The sequence below is a fragment of the Centrocercus urophasianus genome, unplaced genomic scaffold, assembly GCF_019232065.1.
Source record: "Centrocercus urophasianus isolate 14NV4802_14NV808 unplaced genomic scaffold, USGS_Curo_1.0 seq_7, whole genome shotgun sequence".
Taxonomy (NCBI): Eukaryota; Metazoa; Chordata; class Aves; order Galliformes; family Phasianidae; genus Centrocercus; species Centrocercus urophasianus.
Window position 1 is genome coordinate 387,843 of NW_024885310.1, and position 17,270 is coordinate 405,112.

At 46.7% G+C, this 17,270-nt stretch overlaps 2 protein-coding genes across 7 annotated transcripts in view; both read right to left on the minus strand.

Moving 5' to 3' along the window:
• LOC122170488 (ras-related and estrogen-regulated growth inhibitor-like) lies at nucleotides 1-14,062 on the minus strand. 6 transcript variants are annotated; one of them, XM_042837363.1, is made up of 5 exons: nucleotides 13,977-14,062; nucleotides 13,233-13,360; nucleotides 2,979-3,035; nucleotides 2,496-2,569; nucleotides 1-1,573 (listed from the first exon to the last, which is right to left on the minus strand). In XM_042837363.1, exons 2-5 carry the CDS (start codon nucleotides 13,258-13,260, stop codon nucleotides 1,088-1,090), a joined length of 645 nt encoding a protein of 214 aa, XP_042693297.1. In that variant the 5' UTR covers nucleotides 13,261-13,360; nucleotides 13,977-14,062; the 3' UTR covers nucleotides 1-1,087. The 6 variants fall into 6 exon arrangements, with proteins under 6 accessions (XP_042693297.1, XP_042693295.1, XP_042693294.1 ...); XM_042837361.1 differs by having other exon boundaries at nucleotides 13,233-13,436; nucleotides 13,977-14,040; XM_042837360.1 differs by lacking the exon at nucleotides 13,977-14,062 and having other exon boundaries at nucleotides 13,233-13,913.
• The window catches only part of MRPL21 (mitochondrial ribosomal protein L21), a 19,682-nt gene continuing 16,425 nt past the window's right edge, over nucleotides 14,014-17,270 (minus strand). Inside the window, exons 6-7 of the mRNA XM_042837364.1 lie at nucleotides 14,827-14,930; nucleotides 14,014-14,155 (exon numbers count right to left, since the gene is read on the minus strand). Of these exons, the coding sequence (XP_042693298.1) occupies nucleotides 14,091-14,155; nucleotides 14,827-14,930 (169 nt within the window). The 3' untranslated portion in view covers nucleotides 14,014-14,090. The remainder of the gene's footprint in view (nucleotides 14,156-14,826; nucleotides 14,931-17,270) is intronic.

Consider the following 17,270-nt stretch of genomic DNA (forward strand, 5'->3'; position numbering starts at 1 on the left):
GGTACAGTGGCACACAGTTGCTTCTCAGGAGACACACCAGTGGCACGCCACATGTCTTCCAAAAAACTCACCTGGGGTGGCAAAGCAGAGCTCTGCATCTGAGAGAAATTGCACAGAAGCAGCTTAGCAAGCGGACACTCGATGGCACTGATGATGCAGCAGCAAAAAGATGCAAGCCTGGCTCCTTTGCTGCCCCATAACAAAGCCAAACTGAGCAAAATAAAAACCCCGCCAACTTATCCAGCTAAAGGGATGGAGCAGTTACAATGCAGATAAGGGACTAAGAATCATTTGCACTCCTCTGTATCCACACCCACTGCTTGCACTCTGGGAGTGTCCAGGACACACACTGAGCTGAGTTCTAGCGCAAGGGCATGCATCAGGAAGGACATTACCCCAGGATGGAGCAGTGTGACCTAAGCCTAATGTTGCAGGGCACAGCAGTGATGCCATCCAATTTGCTTCCCCTTAAAGGCTGGCAGCTCTGGAGATGACAAACAAAGGGCAGCCTCAGCAAACAGCCCCTTGCCCAGGCTTTTATTTACAGTGATGTTACAGGAGAGAATATCAAGGAGCTTCAGATGTTAAAAAGATAGCTTTTAAGAAAACACAGGGATTAGCAGACTTTTTATCCTTACTGTAAACAGATCTCTGCTTTAAAACATGCCCTCCCTGCCAGCCCAGGAACATGAAGAAGGGACAGGGACAGACCCAGCGAGCTCTCTGTGGGAAGCAGAAATCCCATAGGGAGGTGTGGGTGCTGGATCTGATCCCCAGTGCAGCCAATTGGGACCCACAAGCATTGACACAACACATCTGAAGTCAATAGGAACAACCTTTGTTGCTGACATCAAGCAGGAGGAGGATGGGTGGGACAGAGGAAGAGCATCCTTCCTGCAGACCCAAAGCCTGTTTGTAGTGACCAGGCTTTCAGAGGTTGCTGAACACTAATGCCACCTCTTAACATTCCCCTCCTGCTCTACATACTGCTCTTCGACCCCAAGTAAAGCAGCTCCTCACTACACAACAGGTGCCTCAGCAGCAGGAGGCCCCATCCTTCAGTACTGTTCCTCTGCACCAGGGATGCTCACTCAGGGATGTAGTCCCTAAAAGAGTTAAAGCTGAGACTCCGGCCTGCTGAGTTCAAGGTGGAGCTGGCTTGCATCTTGGGGATCTTCTCCATCACTTTCGACACTGTCCTCCTCTTGAAGGAGCCTGGGGAAAAATGCCCCTGCCTCATGAGCTCTTGATAGAGGGTATTGAACACTGCCACAGTCTCCTCATAGCTGTCCCGAGTAGAAATCTCATAGAAAGGAAGCTTCAAAGCTTTGGAAAGATTTTCACCCTCTTGCGTGGACACCATTCTGTCAAACTGCAAGTCCTTCTTGTTGGCCACGATGACCACAGGCGGCTGCTCGCTCCCGCTGCTCCGCTTAGGGCTGGAGTGGATGTGGTTGATGAGGAAACACAACCGCATCACCTCGTCAAAGCTGCACCTGTCTGTCACAGAGTAGACCACTGCAAAGCCATCGCCCCACTTGATCTTCTCCTCTATCTGCAGGGAATCTTCCTCCTGGTGGGGCAGAGAAGTTGCCGTTAGTATGAGAAGCCCCAACATCTTCTAAATACACACACTGCAACCCGTAAAACCTTTCATGGGGACCCACCACCATTATTTCTGAGGATCTTTCGACCTGGGCTCTCACATAGCATTGATAGCAAGCAAGCAAGCCCAGGAGAGGAGTCTGCTGGGCTGAGAGATGTGATGGATACAGACTGCAACAGAACCACAGAGGCATAGAATCATAGACTCACCAAGGTTGGAAAAGACCTCCAAAATCATCCAGTCCAACTGTCCACCTGCTATCAACATTTCCCCACTAATCCATGTCCCTTACCCCACTAATCCATGTCCCATGTACCACATCTAAACGTTTCTGGAACATCACAGAGCCATAGAGTATCCTAAATTGGAAGGGAAGGACCATAGAGTCCAACTCCTGGCTCCACACAGGACCACTCAAACCTTAGGTCTGAGAGCAGTCTCCAAACACTCCTTAAGCTCCAGCATGTTGGGGCCGTGACCACTACTCCACCATTAGGTGCCCCCTCAGCATCCTGCACTCTGGGCCCAACAAACCAAACAACCTCAGCTTCTTATCCTCCAGGCTGTTACCCATCTCTGTAGCCCTCCTATGGATGCTAACAGCTTTATATCCTTCTTACATTGTGGCATCCAAAACCTGCACCCAGTGCTCAAGGTAGGGATGGCACAGCTCAGACAGGCCTCTGATGTGTCTGCCATATCCACAGAGGGTACAGAAAAGCAGGGCTGCTCCAATTCACTGGCAATCCAGTGCATAAAGTTTCCAAAACATTTTTTTTTCGGAGATAAACAACTCAGCTGGTATTTCAGACATAACAGATTAAAGCTAGTGAAAGAGCAGTGATGGCCAATTTCAATAATCCTGGGTCAGCCAGCTCTGTGAGCTCACCTGTCCTGCTGTATCAAGGATCTCAAAGTGCACCATCTCCCCGTCAATGACAGCCACGTGTCTGTAAATCATTTCTGGAGGAAGTCAGACAGAGAAACACAGCAGTGAGAATCCCCAGGATTGCTTTCTATTTTATTTTAGTATGTGGCTAAACAAGCCTAGCTCCCTCAGCCTTTCATCATAGGAGAGGTGCTCCAGCCTTCAAACATCTTATTGAGCTCAAGAAGGAAAAAGCAGCAGGCAGAGAGAAGGTCCAAAGAAGAAAAACTTACTTCCCTTTTGTAGGGGAAAAAAAAATAGGTTTTGCCTTATGAAAACAATTGCCAAAAAAAAAAAAAAAAAAAAGAGATGCAAGAGACAGGGAAGTGCTACAATGGCTGTTGGCTCTGACCACTGCAGCTGGTCTGCTTGAGGTGAAACAAGGGAATACGGTGAGTTTGGAATTCGAGAAGCATTAGCAGCAAGGAAAAGGAATTTACCTACCTAGTGTTGGGTCATAGTCTCCAATGAACCTTCTGGTGATGAATCTGACAGTCAGTGCTATTAAGAACAGAAAAAAAAACAAAACAAACAAACAAACAAAAAAAAAAAAAACAGCAACAAACTCAGTTATAATCATCAGAGCAAAATATAGAGAAATATTGGTTGATGGAGGCAGTAGGGTTGGAGCAAAGACCGGCCCCTAAGGGAAGTAGGAGATAGTATTACAGCAGCCACAATGCAAACCCAGCACTGCATCAGGTACCTTGGCAATGCTTCACATTCCTGTATCCTCCTGAATTAGTCCAATATCTAATTAACCCAGGCCCTGGGAACACGGATTTTGCATGCTTTTGGCAATTACTCACATCAAGGACCAAAGCTCAGTGGGATGCTATGGGTAGAAAGTAGGGTGTTACTAAGCTCCACACACCAAATACCTCCACCACCCCAAAGCTGCCTGCTCATTCAGCAGTGTAAACGCTTTTCATGACAATGAAACTCGGCAGAACAGGGATGGAAAGCAGCAACAGGCCCCTGGGACTCTGCTAACTCAATCTCTAGCCTTGCCAGGAGTCCCTCTGCTGTCAGAAATGTCCCTTCAGGGCGTGTGGATGGGAAGCAAATCCTGCTTGGTGGCTGGGAGCAGAGAGCAAGCCAGTCATCATAAACTTGTAACACACAGCTCCTTGTACGTGTGGTTCATGGTCAGGGTTGATAAATTGCTTTTTCTGGCCCTGAATCCTGCAGAGATTTATGCACATGCTGAGTTTTATGGTGGGTGAACACGAACTCAATGCGTAGGCAAGCTGTAGGGCCAGGCTCTTCCTCTATATCACCTCTGCTGATGCTATGACTGCCTGGATGGGTCTCATGAATCTCAGCCCTGTTTGTTCAACCTGACCCAGGCACATTGCAAGGAGGAATAAAAGCCATTGGCAGAAAATCTGGCAAAAGTCATCTGAACTCCCAAGTCGGAGTACTGTGGGGCACAGTAAACTGGGAGGGATGCATGGAGAAATCCTAAGCAAGGTCTTCCATATGGCAGCAGTGCGCTGCAGCAAAACAAGCCCTGCAAAGGCAGCATGCGCAATTAAACCTCTCTTATCTGATTACCAGCTCTGCCGGCAAGACAGGGAGATGCGAAGCCCAAAATTACACTTAAATGGCTGGCTGAGGTCTCCTGATGCTGAAGGGCCATCCAAACACAGCATGGGCTTTCTCCTCACCCTTGTCACCTGTATTCATCAAGGCAGCTTGCTCAGATCCAATCCATGTGCCCCCAGCTGCAGGTGGACGAAGCAAACCAGTCAATGTTGCCTTTTGTAGGCAGTATCTTTGAAAATACACTGTTGGTATATTTTCTGGTGTGGGCAGAGAAGTGGTTTGCAGGCTGAAGGAGCAGGGCTGATGTGAGTGACTTTAGCACTTCAAGTAGGTTATGATGGTAATGATTATGGACAGGAGCAAGAGGTGGCGAGAGAGGCAATGGGAGCAGAAAGTGAAATCAGTGGAAAATGTGTAGGAACGGAGGGCAGGACAAATAAAAAGCCCCAAGAGAGGCAGGACATGGAGGCTGCATGCCAGACATCAGCACAGCAGGAGAAAAAAACAGAGCAAGGGCAGCAAAGGGAGCATGAAACACACCAAACCCAGAATATGGCATTAAACTCTTCTGAAGGCAAGATGTTGATGTAAAGCTTGCAGGAAGCAGAACTGATGTGCTCCCACACCGAGGTGATGTTTGCTTTCTGCTGGGATAACCAAGGATCCCACAGGAGGTGTGCAGCAGCATCCTTCAGGTGGGACCTGAATGGTTGGGGAAAACTGAGGCACAGCAGTCCTGAATTCTAGGAAGCACCTGATCCCATGTCATTATGTTCAGCAGCCACTCAGTGCAGGAGAGTGTGGTGTTGGACAGGTAGAGGAGCCAGTAAGAGAATTAGAAATTGGCTCAGAGGAACCCAGAAGCTGCCCTTCAAGATGAAGGCAGCAAGGTGCAAGCACATCCAACCACCCATATAAAGCATTATTTTTCCCCCCATCTTGAACATAAACAACCTCAGAGAGGGCTCTCTTTTGAGAACCCCAGTGCAGATAAGGATAATTTGGTCTTTATCGATGACAAAGGGGATGCTGTGATGCATGACCAAGCTGTGTTGCAGCCACTTCCACAGCTCCGTGCAGCCATGTGCTGAGCATTTGTCCTGCTGCACAGTACACCCTCTCATAAGCTTTATAGTACCAATCCATCTTCAGTTGGCACTCTGTAAGCAGAGCTTCCCTCTGAAGTTTACACTGGGATCAGCAGCAGAAGGCAGCAGATAGCTCAAGGAAGGGCTGCACTTCCAGCCTCCCTTGGGTGATTTATGCTGGTTTTAATCTTGGAGCTACCAATGGGGTTCATCCACAGACCTGTACCCAAACTCAACCCTCCTCAGGGGGTTGGGATACAAGGATGGAAATGCCTGAGCTGCTGCAACACCTTCCCATAAGACCAGAACTTTAAGAAACTTGCTCTGGAGAGCAGAGAACTGCTCCCAGCTGGGTTCATCCAGGTGAATGCAGCAGAGGTGGGTAAGAAAATTGTGCTTTTACTTCCCCACAGAGAGCGCCAGGCCTGGGGAGTCCTTCGTTAGGCATTTCACTTTAATATTCCCTTTGATTTCTAGAACTGCAAGTTCCTGATCTTTATCAAGATCTCCCTTCAGGGCAAGAGGGGGAAATTGTGATATATTTTTTTTTGATAACACAAGGAAAGAGGAAAGCAAGAGGCTGGCTGGTTACTGTATATGGAAACGCAACTCGGACAGCCCTGACAGCTGGCAGTAAGCCCAGCGGAGGTGCCACCACTGCACAGTTTTAGAGGTTGTGCCTTGGTAGAGAGGAAATTGTCACCCAAGGACACGGCAGCCCCAGTGTCATCTCCAGAGCTGGTTGGGGAGGCTGTGCTCCGGCAGACCTGAGTGCTGCAAAGAGAACTGCCAGTCCCGGCTGGGTGAAGGGCTGCCCTAAATCCTCGCAATGGGAGAGCAGGGCAAAGCGCAGGAAGGAAAACCAAACCCAAGCTGCTAGGGAAGGCAATTCTGGAGGAATTCACTCCCCATCCCGCCCCAATCCCTACAGGAGACCCTCTTCCCTGTCCTACCTGTCTTGCCCACGGCGCCTTGCCCCAGCACGACGAGCCGCAGCGTTCGGGCAGGGCTCAGGCTGACGGAGCGCCGCAGGGGCCGTGGGAAGCTCATTCCGGGCCCGGGGCTCCGTCCCTCAGAGCTCCGCGTTCCGTCCCTCGCAGCACCGCGCTCAGCAGCTCGGAGCTCCGCGCTCCGCCCCAGGGGCCGGGCAGGGCTGGGTGCAGGCGGGCTGGGGGATGCTCACCTCCCCCTCCTCCTTCTCCTCCTCCTTCTCCTCCTCCTCCTCCTCCTTCTCCTCAGCCCCAGTTAACGATCAACTCCCGTTTGCTAGGCTTGTGGGTAAGCAGGAGGGAAAAGCCCCGCAGCATCTCGGCCACCTTCAGCAAACTCCAGAATGCCGCTTGCATGGACGGCACAGGTGACAGTAGCGCTAAAACTCCAGAACAGAAACGAGAAAGTGTGGGGCAGTCAAAGTCCACTCTAGGGCTCCAGCCTCCCTTCCAAAGGCTTTCCTCAACCCTCACATGGGCCGCTCTTTGCCTGATAAACTCTGGTGAATTCGCCTACAGTGGAACCCAGGTCACATGCGCTCAAGGTAACCCAAAACAAGATATTTACAGCCCATAAAGCGTGGTGAAGCTGAACAGCACTGGTGCATGCACAGACCCAAGAACTGTGTTCTGGCCTTGAACATGAAGAAGGGTTTCCTAAAGATTGCTACCAAGATAGAAGAGTGGCAGCCATTGAAGCTCTCATCGGTAAGAGGGCACTGGAAAACAAGGGAAATAAGCAAGTGGAGATACAAAACACTGAGGTGATAATTGCTGCTATAGCTTCTACATGGTGCTCCTGCCCTGCAACCTCTGAGCCCAGCTCCATTGTCTTTGCACTTATGCTGCTCTTACCATGACAAGCTGGCACGTGCTTCCCTGCATCAGTCCGTGCTCCTCCAGCACTACTCCAGTGCTCACAGGAACCACATTTGCAGCTTGACTCCATCTGGAGCCCAGAAGACATCAGCAAGAGCTCCAAACCTCAGATTTCAGGACAAAAACCCAACTGTAGAGGGGGGTGTCAAGAAGTTTCCCTTGTGTTCCTCTCCTATTTTTAGTCCCATTTCCTAAGGAAATGATTTGTCTGTCAAATTTGATTTGATTGTCAGTCAAATCCTGTCTTGCTTGGCCCTGTTCAGTTTTTGAGTACATTGGCTGATTTCAGCCAAATCTGACAGCATCTGCGCGTCCTGGGTAAATTCTGTGTATGTTTTTCTGTGCATTCATCCCAACTGCATCTAGGAGCCACCTCACCCATTGCAGGTGCTTAGAACTCATCCCTGCTTCTAGCAGGACACAACAGCTTATCCACTTCTTGCTGTGCTTAAGCTGAGCTGTAGTGCTGCTATGCATGGTGTGTGCTGGGCCTCAGTTCTTGCTTCCCCAGCAGTGATTCCTTATAGGGGTCTCACAAGCTTCACCAAGGGAAGGTTTACTTCATTCATCAGAGTACATCCTTCTTCGGGGTGTAACAGCAGAAAAATGATGCCACAGCCCTGATGATGCATATTAATATCCAGGCATGAAGCCTGTAAGAGGATACTTATCCAGATTTTTTTTTCCTTTTTTCAACAATTGGGACCAGTGAGCTTTTATCAGCTGCATTGCAACACACTGCTGCAGCATTTCATAGAGAAAGTCCTGGCTTTGTTGTGGCTTCAGCTCTCCGACCAGAAACAAATTTGGTGCTCTCACTGCACCTCCACGTTGCGGTGGGACCAAAGCTGAACCACAGCACCGCGTTCAGCCAAAATGGCCAGAGAACACTGGGTAGAAGAAGATCTATTCCAATGATCTCCTTTACTTCATTAGCCTTTAAGACAGAATTCAGCGGAGTCCAGGCAATGCTATTTGTGTACTCTTCAATTCTTTAGGAAAAAGTTGGCTCAGGCCCTGGAGCTGTCACATTTACATACCTGACAGTGCATCTAGGGATACTGGAAAGCCATGCTGGAACACCATGTCTTCCCAAACACACACTGAGAGGTGGCACATACATGGGCCCACGTCTACTGCAGACCTTTGAAATGGATCATGATGGAAACACAGCATTGTGACTTGCAATCGCTGAACCAAGCACCTGTGGCAGAGCCAGATGAAGGTAGGTGGGGGTGGATATTGCTTTCTGCTGAAATATTTATGGCCAGGCTTCTCGATACTTGCAGGTTATTTACTTATTTATTTATAAGATGCTGAGTTTGCACTGGGAAAGGGGCCAAATTCACTCATGAATCATGTCCCTGCAAACCAAAATCCAGCAGAAGTAAAACACTGTCCTAAAGCAGACACAGAACAAAATCACCTCGAGCCCTAGATCATGGAATTCCCATAGCATGGTCCAAACAAAATCCCTGCCGGATCATTGGCTATTTTGAGAAAAGAAAAAAAAAAACCTGAACTTTGCTGGCTCAGAAAGTAGCAATGTGTTTTTATTTAGGAGAGAAAGATAAAGAGGAAGCCAGCCCCTTTCTGCTCTGATTTCAAGGTGCAGAAGACCAGAAGATCCATGCTGAAAACAACGTCAAGCTGACTTCAAAGCCAGCACCTTCTTTTTAAAACTAAAAAAGGCATTGTAAAGTTTCAGTCCCAATAGCAGTTAGCTCATCTCCTAAGCACCCACCCAAAGGGTTCAAACCCCATGTAGTCAGCTCACGTCTTACCTGTAATTGTCCCTCATTAATGACTGTACAAACATTATTCCCTCAGAGACAGCAATCACGCAGCAAGCCTCGCTAGTAGCATGTGTCCCAAGAGTTAACACTGGATGGGACCATCAGGGAATGCTCTCCAAGAATATAACAAAAGCAACACTGTCAATAAACATATTTTTAGTTGCTATAGCAAAGACAGCATGCAATTAAAAGTGCTTTCAGACTTCAGGGAGAGCCAAGCCCACTCCTTTCTCAACAGTGTTGCAAGCTCCTATCGGAATCAAAACCTGACTTTGGTTCAGCTCTGTATTACCAGCCAGGCAGAGACACTACAAAACAAGGACACAGATCCCAGTTGCTTCACCCATGTTCTATAAATAGGGAGAGAGGAAATAGATGAAAGGCACCTAGCCCCTGTGCTCGCTCATATCCAGGCTTGCTGTCTGATTTCTCCATAATGGCTTTGCACTGGCCTGGACCTGGTGGTGAAGCATCTCTTTTCTTAATAGAAAGGGCTATTTCTTCTGTCACAAAAGAAGAAAGAAAACATCTAGTGCAAGAGACATCAAACCAACATGGCTTCCCAGTGCTACATTCTGTCTGCTGCTGATTTCTAACCACTGAGGCATACTGCAATGTGCAGCCAAAATGTGTCCGGATCATGCTGAGAAAATAAATCTGGCTGCACATGTAAGTTCAAAGATGCCTTTGCAGAGCTGACAGGGGAAGTAAAAGAGAAAGAAAAACACTAAAAAAAACAAAAACACCAAAGGGGCATATTAACAGGATTTCCCTTCCATCCTGAAGGCCTGAATGAGATATCCTAAGAACTTCTTAAGCTACTTTGCCACTTCGCCAGGATGAATGCCTGCAGCCTGTGCAGGCTGCTGAATGTTAAGCAGGCCTGTATCATAACTAAGATGTTAAGTCCCTTGGGTCCCAAAGACAGAGTTCAGGGCACTTCTGTTTCTCTGCAGAAGCTGGCCATCAGAAAGAAAGGCTGCTGCTGCTGCTCCCCACATCCATCACACTTCATTATGCTGCACACATAATGGATCCTCACAACAGGAAGGCTTCACACTGTGTGGAACAGCTCTGCTTGTGAAGCTTATTTTAGAGCACAGAACAACTTGCCAAGGGATGGAAGAGGAATCCCATCATGTAGGTAATTGAAAGCTCATCCAGACGGAGCTCTGAGACGCCGCAGAACACCATCCTGTAGGATGGCCAGCGTGGGCTGTTTCCAACTTCAATCCCAATGAGAATCCATTTCTTCATAGAATCGTGTCAGAAGGGATCCTTAAAGGTCATCTAATTCAGCTCCCTGCAATGACCAGGGACACCTACATCTTGATCAGGTGCTCAGAGCCTGATCCAGCCTGAACTTGGGTGTCTCCAGGGATGGGACATCCATCACCTCTCCGGGCAACCTGTGTCAGTGCTTCACCACCCTTACTGTAAAAAGTTTCTTCCTTACATCCGTTTCCCCATTTCCCCTCACAACAGGCTGCTTAAGAGTCTGTCCCCTTTCTTTCTTACACCCCCCTTTAGATATCAAAAGATTGCTACCAGGTCTTCAAGATGTGAAGCCCAAAGACAAGCTGCTGTGACCATCACATCCCATCGGAAGGAAAGAAGAGTACATGCCATTTAAATTAATGAAACATGTTCCAAAATCTTGAAAGCATCTGTCTGAAGGGAGGAAAAAAAAATGAATTAAGGTGCCACAGTCCATAGCTCTTAAGAGGGTAAGGGATGAAACAAGGGCTGGGGCTCACATTCAGCCAGGCCACAGCTCGTTGATCCTTGTTCACCAGCACATAACACTCGCTGCCATAGCTCAGGCTCAATTAGTGCTTGGCTGAACACTTCTCCTAGCTCTTTTGGAAAGATAACAGGGGAACAAGGGGTGCCCAGTGGGGGTTGTGCAGTTCAGCTGGGATCTAATAACACCCAGGCATTTATATCCCAAAAAAGAGAATATGAGAGCAGCACAAGGCTAAAGCAGAGCTGGCAGAGAAGCAATGGCACTTACCAATGCCTCTTTTTGAGCAAACCTCTCGGCCACACTGGTAAGAAAACAAGGCTTCCTTAGAGTGGTAAAATGTCAGCATTGCAAAGTCTGTTGTCCTTCTTGCTGGGATATGAAGCAGAGTCCTATCAGCATTCTTCGAAAGCACAAGAGGGAAAGCAGAACAGCCGGCGGCTTTGTGGCCAGTGGGCAGGGAGCAGGCACTAGAATTCAGCTCTGATTCAGAGCAGACAGATGCCCTCTGCACTGTAGGCAGTGAATTCTTATTTACACAAAGTCAAACAGCACCAAGGGGAGATTGAAGGGAAGCAAACTCAGCAGCTTTGCTTTAGAGAGGCTGGATGGCAGGAACTTGGGTCTGGATCTCATCTAAGCCACGCAGATGCCTAATTGTTGGAGACTGGGCAAAGCAGCTCTCAAATTCTACCCTGATCTGACGTGCTATCCAAAAAGATGTTTTGTCCTAGGAGATAAATTTCCATGATGAATCAGTGCTGCCTGTTTTGTTGAAGAATTCCTGCTCTTGCACAAACTATTAGAGTGTGGCAAAGCACACGAAGCAGCCAAAAAAGAAAATCTCAAGTGGCCACCCACAACACATGAAGTCAAGGAGACTTGCAGCTTCACTTCAGAGAACCAGGATTTCTGCTTCCATTTGGTGTGTAAGGAGCTTTAACTTCCTCCAAAGAAAACATCAGGAGTAGCCCCGTTATGTCTCAGTCTGAATGCACCATATTCAATAAAATCTGGATATTTTCCTCTTATTTCCTGGTTTCTGACTGAATTCTTGATATTTGCTGAAAAAGGCACTGAACCCAGCACAAAGCTAACTAACTTCTTCTTATGTCTTTTCTGGATTAGAATCACTTTTCCCAAGGGTTTTGGTTTTTTTTTTTTCTTTTTTTTTTTGGAGGGGACACATGGATTGAAAATATTTTTCTTTTTAATAAACCCTCAGCTCCTTCTTCCAGTTTCTGAACCATGAAATCTCTCATGATTTACAAGTGTTTCTCTGCAACCAGGAAAGCTAGAAATTTCCCCTGGAAGCCATGCTGTTTCTTAGCCCCAGCACTCACAGACCTTGAGAAACACATGGGAATTGTGACGTTCCCGGTCAAATTGCTTCAGCTGGCAATGCTGCTTCCGCTGCGGACTCTGAACAGCCTGTAACTGGAATGCAGTCCCTGCATAGTCTGTGGTAGTACACTCTTCATGCCAGCATGCTGGCACCACATATTGCAATTAATTGCTACTGCAGGGATCTGTGGCCCCAGCAAGGAACTAAAGCCGCCTTTGGGAGAAGCAGAAGAGGTAGCAGTGCCAGGAGAAGATGGTTTTCAAAGAAATCCCCCCATACATATTTCCGTCTGTAGGAGCTTGAAAAAGAAGAAGCAAGATGAAATGACCAAAGAAGGTTACCGTAGAACAGAATCATGGAATACCATGAGTTGAAAGGAACACATAAGGAACACTGAGTCCAACTCCTAGCTCCGCACAGGACCACCCAAAAATCAGACTGTATGACTGAGATGCTCCTTGAATTACAGCAGCCTGGGGCTGTGCACACTGCCTTGAGGTGACTGTTCCAACAGCCAAACTGAACCTCCTCTGTAGAAAGGTCCCTGCCTCTGTATTCTTCTAGTTGCATAAAATCTAGGCACCCAACCCCCTGCACAGTCAGAGAAGGAACAGCTTCTCCCAGGGGCTGTCCATGCCAAACTATCCAAAGCAAGGAGAGCCAAGTCAGCCTCTAGAGATGACCCCCTCTCTTTGGTGACTAGAGAACTGGCTTAACCCAAGCATACCCTCAAGCTGAAGTAAGGCAAGATGAAAGCAGCCTGTACTACAAAGCTTGATGCTTACAGCACATCAAGTTATTTCCTGCATGCTTACAGTGACTTATAAGACAGGACAAGACCCAGATATACTTATGTTCATAACCAGCATTTCCTCCATTCAGAGTAGGGGCAACATTAGTTTAAGGAAGGAATTGCAGCAAAGGCACATAAGACTTGTTAGAAGCAAGGAATTCCCTACAAAAGTGCAAGGTGAACAGAGCTCACTTGTCATTTCTCAAGGTAGCTGTAGGGAATCTGACAGCTACCCCAAGAGCCTACTGAAAGCTGCAGGAAACTCTTCCTAGTTGTCATCACTGTCCAGAAACAAATGCAATCCTTTGCTGAATGCACCTTTGCTGAATATGGCCTTGCACATGCTGCTCAGTGATCTGCCTGATTTGCAGAATGTGAAAAGAGAAAAATACCAAGACCAGAGATCAAAAAAATTGCTTATGGAATAGGTATGAAGTCTCTCCTAAGCCACTGGTATCTGTTATTTCAATGGTAAGATACACACAGAATTTACTGCTATGCAATAGTTTGGCTCACCTTTAAGAGGAAAATTTCCCAGCTGCATCTTCTGTTGTTAATGTTTAAGAAGGATTTTCACATCTTAATACAATCGATTTGGGATCCTGCAGTATCCTCTTACCCCGCACTCTTCAGCACCATGTTTGCTGTGGGTCACAAAGCACCACAGAATATTCCCAGAAGCCACACAATGCCAAGATTGTATTAACAGATCAACAAGAGCTTGGTAAGGAGAGGAACAAAAATAAACAAATAAATAGCACTTAACACTCTTAAAAATATCTTGCCTAACTGCAATCTCTGAAGAGCGCTGAGTGTTTCCAAAGGAGAAATAAACTCACCAAAACATACATGCCTCTCTGCTAGCCTTAAGTGCACCCACAGTTCCAGGGTAGGGAAACTTGCAAGGACATGAGTAACTAAGGCAAGTGGTGGGCTCTTTAAATCGACCAACTGTATACTTATGTCCTGCCCTCCAGGCTCAGAGACCCATCTGTGGGACTGGGGAGTTGATGGCCCTCTTCTACAACCAGTGAAGTCCCAGTTATTTTTAAATCAGCTGAGACACAGATAAACAAAAGCACTCAGAGAAGTGTGCAGCCAAAGGTAAATGTTGTTGGCATGAAACAGCTTGTCAGCTAGCAACACAGCTGGGGTTGTTTAGTGCACTAAACAAGTAAACACCATCAATGCTGAAATAACAATTTGAAATAACAGTTAACAAAAAAAAATCATTTTGCTTTTTAAAAATAAATTACATACAGATTTCCACTTCAGATAATAGCAAGAAGTCCAGAACTTTATGACGCCTAGGCAGTTTTATTTCCGTTACTGCTTTAAGCAATAATAAGCCTAAGCTGCACGACATCCCATCAATCACGACAAACAGGGGAAAATTTCTATGGTGTTTATCCGGAGGACGGTCTGTGGATTCGTGATAACTGAAAAAGAATGAAAAGAGGAAAAAAAAAAAAAAAAAAAGATCAGATGATGCATACCAGTCAGAAGGCATTTAGGCAAGCCAAGGCATAACAGTATCTAGGAGGGTACGTGCTGACAGATGCAGCCACGTTGCAGGACAGCTACATGACACCGGTACTGGATTAGCAATAGGTCTAGGCAGAGCTCCTGTGGGACAGTGTCATACTGGTTAAGGTTTTAGCATCCGTTCTGCAAAGAACAGCCATCATTTTCCACCCTCTCAGCCATATCTGAGAAGGAGGAGTCAAAACAACTGCCACAGGATACTGTTAGAGCATGTCAGTATCTGTGATTACGTAGACAGTACTTAAGGCTTTGGAAGGAGACCAAAATTGTTTTTCTTCCCTGGAATGTTTTCTTTTCCATAAAGGTTTTGAGGTTTTTTTTTTTGTTTTCTTTTACAAAGCTATCTAACAAGAGGTGCTGGACAGAGGGAATAAAGTCACATGATTCTGTTGCTCTGAATACAGTGTACACATCTGGGACAGCAAGTTGGGAAAGAAGAGTGCTGTGGGTACAGCAAGTACATCTCCCTTCCCAGGCACTGGTGTTGTGATACATCTCTCTTCAGGCATATCCATATCCCAGCCACAGAACAGGAGGGAAGTATTCTGTGTTCCTTATATCTTACTTTTTTTCCTTTGGTAATTGCGCTTCTTCAGAAAGCGCATGTTGATTTTTTGCCACGACACCGTCTTTTCAATCACAGTAGCCTCCACACGGACAAGATCCCTCCTTAAAAATACAGGAAAAAAAAAAAAAAAAAAGTACCACTTGTTAATTATTTACATTCTCTGCCTGTTGATGAATAGGTTCAGAGGGAGAAGCGACACAAAGGTAACACACATCCTGCTATAAAAAGCCCAGATCCACGAGAACTACAAGGTCACCAGGGAAGAAGAAGGGACATCTGTCAGTAAGTTGGCTTTGTGGTGCAAAACCAAAAGCCTCAAGGTGCTCTCCGTGGAACAGACAAGTAAGTGCTAGTCTGAAGGGCAGTACTTCTCTGCCACATGAAGGATGAGATCAGAAACAGCTGAGGAAGGCATAATAAGAGAAGCCTGGAGGAACTTGCAGGATTACAGATCAGATAAATTCTTCCACCATGTTCACAAGGTCTTTCTACCTTTCTTATGATACAGACCAAACCCACCACAGACCCTCCTCCTGTGCTCTGCTAGTCAACACAGAACACCTTCCTTCTTCTGTAAAGCACCCCAGACAACTGGAATAAAGTCTCCTGACCTTTCTTACTTAAGTTCGACAGAAACTCAGCTGAAAGAGATTTGGCCGCTGTTTCTAGCAGGAAGCACAGGTAATCAGCTACTGGAACAAGTCACTTCTCCCCCACAGCTCTCTTCTCCCTCCCCCTCTTGGTCTGTCCCACTTGCTTACCCCAAATTGGAAGAGAGGGCACACACTCACTGATTTCACACACAGCTTACTTCGCAAACAGGGGAGTTCAGGTTGGGTGGTGACATCACTCAAAGTTTCAAATTGTTTCTAAAACTCACTTCTGCACATGGAAGGAAATTCTCCACGACTAAACATCCTCCTTCCCCAGGGATGAAATGAAGAGAAGAACATGGCCATATTTCCTTCACATATGACTAAAAGCCACAAAGTAATCCACTGCTCTGTATTACTCTATAAATACACATGAATAAACACCTCCTACCCACCCAGGAAAGCTGCAGAGCACCAGCAGAAGTCCTGCTGAAGTTTGAAAATGAGAGCACTGGGAATTCTGGCTGCCACTTGAAAAAAACCCAACCTAGAAAACAGAGTGATGCGAAGCATGTGCTGGAGGACCAGCTACCTGTCTGTTCACTGGCTCCTCTCCGAGAAGATAAACACATTCAGACAAGAGCTTTGGAAAGTGCACTTTTAATCAACAGCCACTATCAAGACAGAAAAGACACCTTCATACAGCATCACTGCAGAGTACCATTAAAAACCAATTAGCACACTGACTTTTCTGCCAGAAGACATTTAAAGAGCGTTTTCTTGACAAACGACTTTGTGCTTATGGGGGGCAGAGGAGAGAAACCCATCTATCCAGCTGTTCCAGCAAGGTCACTGAGAGGCCAAAGGTTCTGAGACATCTGGCATCCATATTAACATTTACCCTCTGGGGTATAATAACTATCAGTGAATCCTTAAGTGAGGAGAGAAAGACACTCAGAAGAAAAAACTGATACATCTACATTTACTGACTAGCCCAGAAGAAAATAGACATAAAATAACCTTGATTTTAAAAGACCACCAGGTGACCCTGCCATCCCAGCTAAAAGATGTTATCCAGATTCAGCCCAACAATAGGATCAACAACACTACTGAAATACACAGCAAGAACTATGATGCTACGAAACAAACGAAAAAACTGAACCGCACTCCAGGAGCTGGATATGTTTTGCCACTACAATTAGGGAGCTTTGCTTTCCGGGTCTAATTTCTGTTCACTGAAGGCAAAAGGAAATCTAAACTCCCACTGACTTCTCATAGGCTTGGACAGTAAAGGCATGTCAGAAACTCACTAATGATGATCACATGGGGAAACTGGAAAGCAGCCAGGCCAGATAAAACAACTCAGTCACTGAAATCTCTGAGCTGCTCTTAGAATAGGCAGAGTTTGCAGCAATACAGCCAAGCCATCCCTGATACAGCTCTCATCGCCAGACGCATCCACTGGCCTAAACCTTGGGTAGCATTCAGCCAACATTGGCATATCTGTAAATAGTTATCGCCCCGTGCACTGCTTATAGATGTTGAAAAGCTTTCAAGCAAACTAAGAGTGTTACTGAGAAATGGGTGAGGTGCAGGTCAAAGCTCAAAGCCAGCAGGTCCCAGTGAGTCCTCCTCTCTTGTACAAATCCCTAGGAGCTGCTTGTTGGAAAGCTGGAGGAGGGTAGAAACCAACTTGCTGGTAAAGTGCATATAAGCAGAAAAGTTCTCAGCAAAATAGAGCCCAAGGAAAAAGAAATCTTTATTGAATGTCTTAGGTATGACTGGAATGCCTATAAAAATAAGAAAGGGGGGGGGGGGGGGGGGCGCAAAAATAAAGAGAGGGGGGGG